Raw genomic sequence first — 9,095 nt, forward strand, 5'->3', positions numbered from 1 at the left:
TAAAGGAATAACAAAATGAATTTATTCCATAAATAAAGTGAACACTCACAACAATAATCAGATGAGATATGAAGGTCAGCAAATTACACATCAACTGCCAAAGCCACAACAAAACAACCAACACTATGCATGGAGAGGAATCTCTTGCTGAATGGGGAAGTAGTTGCTTTATGCCACAGCTGAGCTTTCACAGGTGTGCCCCATCAGCACTGACGACCCTACTCCGCCCACCAATCTCCTGCAGGAAGTAAGCGCAGCAAAGCCCAGTAGACAGAGCAGGGAGGGGCAGTCCAACACTTTTTTCTCAATGTACCACACGCATACTGTATGTAGGGTATGTTGAGACATTTATATTCCGCATCAGTACATCAAGGGAGATATAGTATTTTATCTAAGAGAGATATTTACATATATTTCAGGATGTTGTATATCACTGGAAATAATCAGAATTCATATAAACTGTTTTGAAAACCGAGCATGTCCAAAAAAAAGTGGTCTCTTGGCACAATTTACACCAGATCAGATATGGAGTAAATTGAGTATAGGGACAGGGTAGGGAGAGTGGGGTAAGTTGAGCCATGTCTTACATTCAGCATCACTGGGACAAGGAAAATAAAGTATTATTTCTAACAAAGATATCCACACATTTCAGGATGATGTGTATCCCTGATCTCAGGCAACGGGACAGGGTAAGTTAAGCCGCCTACACATTTGTATTGATAGAAATATTTCCCAAACACAACAAAATTCACTTGTGTATTTTAATAATTTTAAGCATCGTGAAGTTTTGATAACCATGTAAATCTCTCTAGGATATGGTGACTTTAGATAGAAGCATCATGAAACCTAACAATGTCAATTCAATTTGAGTTGGTGAAAATCTGTTTTTGGAGCCATCAGGTTTGAGGACTTAGCAAGGTGACTTTGGTCAACTCAGAATTCAACTTGGGTAAACAGTGTCAGGTCAATCCACTGCTGGTGCTTCTTGTTGAGAGTTGCCCGCCAGGTCTCTGGAATCACCAGATGCATTTAAAGGGAAAGACTGAGTTAAACTACCAACATGAGCAAATATTAAAATGACCATTTACGAGCATATCATTTATTATTAAAAAAAAAAAATAATCTCAGCACTTTCCGAGACATGCTTTGGAGGCAGGAAGGACATCCCTCTCTTCTGTTGGTCTTCACCACACCGGGACAAGGACAAAAGCCTGGGGTAGATTACCAGGGACAGGCCGGACATGAGTCAGGAGGGAGCGCTGGAGGTACCTGTACGTCCAGGGGTTCATACATAGAGAATACATAAGTGACAGCTACGGTATTAAGCATTCTCAGCACCATGAGAGCAAATCTACAGTCAAGCCGTGGCATGAAAGGTTGACAGCTACTATATTTAGTTATGTAGCATTTCGTGGAAGAATCAGAATTTGTTGGTAACATATGTAAGATGTTTTATACTCAAATGTGTGCAAGTTACTTCTCATCAAGAATGTTATTTTTGTATAATACTGTGGCAGGGTTGCAGTATCTGTTCTATGTCAAGACTAAGTTGCATGGGCCCCTGAGAGGGGAGAGGTCAAAGTATCATGTGTAAACATATCTTTTGCTCCACTGTGTGTGCCAGTTCACTCCTTACTTTTCCCATGGATGGCAGTGTCTGGAATCATTCTATCCTCTGAGTTTGTCCAGGATTGGTTGTATCTAAATGACAATTTGATATAGAGGGTTGGTTTATGGTTCTAGGGTTAGGAGTAAGGAGACAAAGCTGAACTATTTATTATGTCTATGCTGTCTGACTATGTGTGTTCTTTGCTATTAAAGGATTGCAGTTGCAATGCAGGAGGGGCTCTCAGAGAATTCATTGAGAGTCACTGGATTGTGATAGAGCTGAGCTGATATAATTAAAGATGGACTTTGATAACTAACTCTGACTTGTGTGGTTTGCTCCCATGATTTGGTAAATAGAGGAAATTTCCACAACAAGCAATAGGACAAAAATGCATAGGCCTATGACAGATACAGGAAGGGAGAATCAACACGGAAGGGTTTCATCTTTGCAAAGTACACATGGCATTTATGGAAAGCATACATGTAAAGTTGTCTAGCATTCAATGCATGTCAGATCTAATGGGCAAATAGTAAGATTAACACAATGCATATCTTCCCTTATTGTAAAGTACTCAAGCTTGCGAAATGTCAAGGGAATTGAATAGCCTACCTAACATAGCAGACCCATATGCATATGTAGATTGAAATGTAAGGCTATTATCACAATTTTCACACCATTAAACTAGCTAACATAATACATGTATTAGCTAATAAATGACTGATACTGCGAGATACATGCAGAATAAACCTGTGCCATACACTGGAACCGAAAATAAACTACTGTAGCATGCTGTTACGAATCCCTTTTGGCCCGACAGTCTAGGGGGATGGTAATGAGACCGTAACAACTCATGCAATTTATAATAGTGACAAAGTAAAAGTGTGAACGAAATAACCAGGACAACTGAAATCTACCGTCAAACTCAGGGTTTATTAATAAACACATTGTAATGGAGGGAGCAGGAAAAGGGGCTGAGATGGACCCAAGGAAAGAAACAATAAGTATTCAAAACACCCCTAAGCTAGACTAGCCTACTTTAACAACAGCTAACTAACTAAAAATACAGTGGGTGGTCTGCCCAGTTCTAACTAGTGTATTTAACAAAGTCTACCTACAGGTAGTGTATGCCCATGGGCGACTTGTCTTGGTTTCCCCTTTTCCCACCAGCAATCAAACAAACATCATAACCAAAACAATACTCACAGGTGATGACAAAGTGCTATGGAGGTGCTCAAACAAAAGAGAGGTTAATACACAAAGAGAGAGTGAAACACAGAGACCTACAGACATGGTATTTACAGAGAGATTGAGCTCTAGAGCAAACTACTGACAGGGTTTTTAAACCAAGGGAAAGGAACTGTGATTGGGTAGGAAACAGGAGGAGGTGTGTCTTCTGATTGATGATTGGATTGGTGACTGATTGGGGAGTGATGATTTTCACCTGTGAGGGGAGAAGGGGAGAAAAGAACACAGGATACATACACACACATAGACACAGGATACCTGTATCCGTAACACATGCTAACGATACTGTACTGTAATGTAGCCTGCATCACATGCACACGATTTCACAACCACAAACCATAACACTCCTGAACATCTAGTCAAATGGCTACCCAGACTATTTGCATAGAATATCCCTTTGAGCATGGTGAAGTTATTAATTACACTTTGGATGGTGTATCAATACACCAAAGGCACAAGCGTCCTTCCGAACTCAGTTGCCAGAGAGTAAGGAAACTGCTCAGGGATTTCACCATTATTGCACTCAAGTAATACGGCAAAAAATGTGGCACAGCAATTCACTCTTGGTCCTCAATACAAAGGGTTATGTTTGGGGCAAATCCAATACAACACATCACTAAGTACCACTCTTCATATTTTCAAGTATAGTGGTTGCTGCATCATGTTATGAGTATGCTTGTAATTGTTAAGGACTGGGGAGATTTCAGGATTAAAAAAATCGACTGAATGGAGCCAAGCACAGGCAAAATTCTAGAGGAAAACCTGGTTCAGTCTGCTTTCCACCAAACACTGAGAGATGAATGCACCTTTCAGCAGGACAATAACCTAAAACACGAGGCCAAATCTACACTGGAGTTGCTTACCAAGGAGACAGGGGAGGTTCCTAAATGGCCGAGTTACAGTTTTGTCTTAAACTATGGCAAGACTTGAAAATGCTTGACTATTTGCACATTTTTTACGTTACAGCCTTATTCTTAAATTGCTTTTATTTCATCTATCTACACATAATACCCCATAATGACAAAGCAGAAATCGAATTTGTAGCAAAAGTAAATGTAAAACGGAATTGTGACATTTACATAAGTTTTCAGACCTATGAGACTCGAAACTGAACTCAGCAATATCCTGTTTCCTTTGATTCTACAACATGATTGGAGAGTCCACCTGTGGTAAATTAAATTGATTGGACATGATTTGGAAAGGCACACACCTGTCTATATATGGTCCAACAGTTGACAGTTCATGTCAGAGCAAAAACCAAGCCATGAGGTCGAAGGAATTTTCCTTAGAGCGCCGAGACAGGATTGTGTTGAGGCACAGATCTGGGGAAGGGTACCAAAACATTTCTGCAGCATTGAAGGTCCCCAAGAAAACAGTGGCCTCCATCATTCTTAAATGGAAGAAGTTTGGAACCACCAAGACTCTTCCTAGAGCTGGCCATCTGGCCAAACTAAGCAATCAGGGGAGAGGGGCCTTGTCAGGGAGGTGACCAAGAACCCAATGGTCACTCTGACAGGGCTCCAGAGTTATTCTGTGGAGATGGGAGAACCTTCCAGAAGCACAACCATCTCTGCAGCACTCCACCAATCAGGCCTTTATGGTAGAGTGGCCAGACGGAAGCCACTCCTCAGTAAAAGGCACATGACAGCTGCTTGGAGTTTGCCAAAAGGACTCTCAGACCATGAGAAACAATATTCTCTGGTCTGATGAAACCAAGATTGAACTCTTTGACCTGAATGCCAAGAGTCACGTCTGGAGAAAACCTGGCACCCTACGGTGAAGCATGGTGGTGGCAGCATCATGCTGTGGGGATATTCTTCAGGTGCAGTGACTGGGAAACTAGTCAGGATCGAGGCAAAGATGAACGGAGCAAAGTACAGTGAGATCCTTGATGAAAACCTGCTCTAGAGCGCTCAGGACCTCATATTTGGGATTTGGGATGTCATGGTAAATGTGATATTTCAGTCTTTTTTATTAGCAAAAATAAAAACTGTTTTAGCTTTGTCATTATGTGGTATTGGGTGTACAATAAGGCTCTAACGTAACAAAATGTGGAAAAAGTGAAGAGGTCTGAATACTTTCCGAATGCAGTGTACAACAAAAGCCAGTGGTGCCTTATTGCTATTATAAACTGGTTACCAACGTTATTAGAGGAGTAAAAAAAACAATGACAGATACCGGTGGTCTACTATGATATGATATTTTTTATTTTACCTTTATTTAACTAGGCAAGTGGGTTAACTGCCCGTTCAGGGGCAGAACGACAGGTTTGAATCTTGTCAGCTCGGGGATTTGAACTTGCACCTGCGGTTACTAGTCCAATACTATAACCACTAAGCTACCCTGCCGCCCCAATATATCATGGCTGTCGGCCAATCAGCATTCAGGGTTTGAACCTGAATGCTGATATAATTCAGCTATAATTAAGCAATAATAATTCAGCAATAATTAAGCAATAAGGCCTGAGGGGGTGTGGTATATGGCAAATATTCAAAGGGCTGTTCTTATGCACAACGCAACGCAGAGTGCTATGACACAGCCCTTAGCTGTGGTATACTGGCCAAATATCACAAACCCCAGAGGTGCCTTATCGCTATTATAAACTGGTTACCAAAATAATTAGAAAAATTAAATTAGAAAAATTAAAATTAAAAATAAATGTTTTGTCATACCCATGGTATATGGTCTGATATACCACGGCTTTCAGCCAATCAGCATTCAGGGCTCGAACCACCCAATTTATAATAAACCACCCAGTTTATATAATAAAACACATTACATGTTTGGTTGGAAGTTGTGTGGAATGGTAGAGGTGTGGCAATTGAATGGGCCAATCACAAGCAGCTATAAGGTGTACGCGAGAACAGGGCAGGGCCAGTTTTTGGCTCGTATCCACCAACCAGCATGTGCTGAGAACAAACACAGCTGCCTTCTCATGACGTAACAGGGTTTAAGGGGTTATAAAAAAAACTGCTGTTGTTCTTTTACCGCTGTATCGACTAGGAATTCACGTGTCATCACGAGGCATCATCACAAAAAAGGATTTCACCGGTTTTCCTAATCCAATTTTTACTCTTTTATTTAAGGTAAACAAACTTATGTTCATAGGCCTGTCAAAAGTTTACTGATGGAGAATGTAAAGTTAAATTGATGTCACTGGTTATGCTTTGATAGTGTTATTTTTCTTGTATACTGGTATGGTGTTAGCATCAGATGTTGACTAACCTGTTGCCGTCTTGTTTTTCAGAATTTGTAGTATGTTTTTAAGATACATCGTTTTTGAACGTTTTTCTATGGAAGAAAAAGGCAATCAAATCATAGTTGAAAGTAATTTCGACCAGAGAGACGCCTTTAGAGAATCCTGATCTCTGCCTTCACAGTCCTGGTTCCCTTAAGTGACGGTAAAGTATACAGGAACTAGATAACGTTTAACTTCAAGTTATTTTGCCCGATCTCCAGATGTAATGGACACTTTTTTTTGTTTAGATAAACAGTAAGTTGAAAGGTCTTCTACTTGAATTGTATTATAATCTAACAATTTTAATATTGGCTTGCCTGTTATTTAGAAGTTCATTGTTTAGTTTTCCGGTCGCTACATTTTATCCCTGCACGCACGGTGTTGATTAAATGGGTTGCTCATTGTCTGCTTCAGCATCGCATGAACAGGGTACAGCTCTCCCTTTGACTAGTTATTTCCTGTCAAGCACTACTGAGTAGACCACAAAGTGAGGTCTGTTGAAACTAGTTTGCTGCCACTCCTTCATGTGCTTTGGCCCCTTAAGGCCAGTAGGTCAACTGTAGGCTCCCATAGTCTAGTCACTTGAGTCAACATACGATTGTGATTTGGCAACATGTCAGTGACAATTATGAATATTGCCATTGTAAAATTGTGTTGTCCCTCCCTTTTCAGAATTGGGTAGAGTTCCCTGTCTCGTCTTCACCTCATCAGTCTTCTTAAATCTTCACATTCCATTAATCTTGATAAAATGGTTGGCTTCAGACCTGCGGATGTGCCCCCAACCGCTGCTGTGAAGGTTATTGGTGCTGGAACAGCGGCCTGCATTGCTGACCTATTCACCTTTCCATTGGACACAGCCAAAGTCCGGCTACAGGTAAGCCTAAGGAGCATGTGTTCTTTGTTGACATGAACTGGTGGGGTCCTCTATTGTAGTATGATTTAATGGAGAATCCAAGCATTTCCCCCTTTAGCTGTTGGGGACCCAGGATGGTTACGACTGGTCACTGTTTCTCTGATGAAATCACCTGAAAGAACTCATTTGACAGGTCAAATGTGGCGAGCCATCATACTAAAAGGATTCTTGAGATTACTGCTGCATCAATCATATTGTCTCTAACTCATTATTACTGTCTTGGGTCCACATTTGGGCACTTGGTTGGTCCACAAAATGATACCCAAATCCATTACCTACCCAAGATGACACCTTTCATTTTTGGTTAATTGTATTCACCTTATTTTATTTTGCCAACATTAAAACTGACTTGCGCCTTCTATTTCTTTCAATTTTGTCCCTCCTGACTTCCTTCCCCCAACTAAGTGGCCCAGGATGGTTAAGCCCTAGGAATTGGCAGGCCCTGGACCTAGCATTGTGGACACTTGTGGCTGGATTCTCCTCCCACATCTGCAAGTGCTCCCTCCCCAGTGTCTGTTAAGTCTCTCCATGCCCCTTTCGTTCCGCACAGATCCAGGGAGAGGGAAAAGGTGCGGCAGCTAGTCATGGCACGGCAGTGCGGTATCGGGGTGTGTTTGGTACCATCACCACCATGGTGCGTACAGAGGGTGCCAGGAGCCTCTACAGCGGGCTGGTGGCAGGGCTCCAGAGGCAGATGAGCTTTGCCTCTGTCCGCATCGGCCTCTACGACTCTGTCAAGTCATTCTACACCAAAGGCTCTGACCGTGAGTACATGTCACATACAGTATACCAACCTCAACCTTTCTAAATTGATACTTATTCTCTATTGCATGTTACTCAAACTGTTCTGATTGCCCATTTCTCTCTTCAGATGTAGGGATTGGCAGTCGTCTGCTGGCAGGCTGTACCACTGGAGCCATGGCAGTCGCATTAGCCCAACCCACAGATGTGGTGAAGGTGCGCTTTCAGGCACAGACTAGTTCCTCTGGGCTAAACCGGCGTTACCATGGCACCATGGAGGCCTACAAGACCATTGCCAAGGAAGAGGGCATCCGTGGCCTGTGGAGAGGTAGTTGTTTGCTTTATCACAAGGATCACTTGTGCCTTTGTCAAATCTTTTTGTCAACAGTATTGCTAACATTTCCATCCCCACCTTGCAGGTACTGGCCCAAACATTGTCCGCAATGCTATCGTGAACTGCACTGAACTGGTTACATATGACCTAATCAAAGACCTACTTATTAGAAACACACCCCTGACTGGTGAGCCATTGCCTTGCCACATATTGTGCATAATGACTGACTTTTAACTGTCATGCTTCCCTCTGGTATTGTGATGCCTCTCCTTAACCCATTCCATTCACCCAACAGATGACCTCCCCTGCCACTTCACATCTGCATTCGGTGCAGGATTCTGCACCACTGTGATTGCTTCTCCTGTGGATGTGGTGAAGACGCGATATATGAACTCTGCCCCCGGCCAGTACAGCGGCGCCCTCAACTGTGCTATTGCCATGGTGACCAAGGAGGGACCCCTTGCCTTCTACAAAGGGTAAGCCATGTGTTTTAGTTGCTAGGGAGTAGTCTCCTGGCTTGGCTTGCAACACCTTCTCAATCAGTGGTTTATTCGCTGTTGCTGCTTGCTTTGTAACATTCATGAATGTCTAACAACCTGGTCGTTTTATTTCCTTCTCTGGTTTATTTGACTTTTTGCCTGGATCTAAGTTGCCTCTATTCTCTCCCTACAGGTTCATGCCCTCTTTCCTCCGACTGGGCTCGTGGAACGTGGTGATGTTTGTTACATATGAGCAGCTGAAACGTGCCATTATGGCTGCCCGCCAAAACTACACCACTACTCTGTAGACCTGGCCATTGGCTGCAGTAGAGGGTGACCCTGTGCTGATGTGGTTGCTTTTTAAAATTTTATTCAACAACAAATGTGGCCCATGTTTCCTTTTAACTACTTTTCACTCACCTTTCACTCGAGTGTCTTTTTAAGTACTAACTTCTGACAATAAATGATATTTTGAAGTGGCTTCTCTTATGCAAATAACTTCACAATGTCACCTGTACCTACTGGTAAAGAACACC

The 9,095-nt window shown here is 42.2% G+C and overlaps 1 protein-coding gene and 1 long non-coding RNA gene across 3 annotated transcripts; one reads left to right on the top strand and one right to left on the bottom strand.

Annotated features, from left to right (window-relative positions):
* LOC116374375 (uncharacterized) lies at nt 1–2,643 on the bottom strand. The gene is made up of 2 exons (XR_004210249.1): nt 1,637–2,643; nt 1–1,269 (listed from the first exon to the last, which is right to left on the bottom strand). It is a non-coding gene; the product is annotated as an uncharacterized LOC116374375 (long non-coding RNA).
* A 3,161-nt stretch (nt 2,644–5,804) lies between these two features.
* LOC109892623 (mitochondrial uncoupling protein 2-like) lies at nt 5,805–9,040 on the top strand. 2 transcript variants are annotated; one of them, XM_020485299.2, is made up of 8 exons: nt 5,805–5,940; nt 6,102–6,255; nt 6,765–6,966; nt 7,556–7,769; nt 7,877–8,074; nt 8,166–8,267; nt 8,376–8,556; nt 8,753–9,040. In XM_020485299.2, exons 3-8 carry the CDS (start codon nt 6,841–6,843, stop codon nt 8,865–8,867), a joined length of 936 nt encoding a protein of 311 aa, XP_020340888.1. In that variant the 5' UTR covers nt 5,805–5,940; nt 6,102–6,255; nt 6,765–6,840; the 3' UTR covers nt 8,868–9,040. The 2 variants fall into 2 exon arrangements, with proteins under 2 accessions (XP_020340888.1, XP_020340889.1); XM_020485300.2 differs by having other exon boundaries at nt 5,806–5,940; nt 6,102–6,347.
* The last annotated feature ends 55 nt before the right edge of the window (nt 9,041–9,095 follow it).

The sequence above is a fragment of the Oncorhynchus kisutch genome, linkage group LG6 (assembly GCF_002021735.2).
Source record: "Oncorhynchus kisutch isolate 150728-3 linkage group LG6, Okis_V2, whole genome shotgun sequence".
In the NCBI taxonomy this organism is placed as follows: Eukaryota; Metazoa; Chordata; class Actinopteri; order Salmoniformes; family Salmonidae; genus Oncorhynchus; species Oncorhynchus kisutch.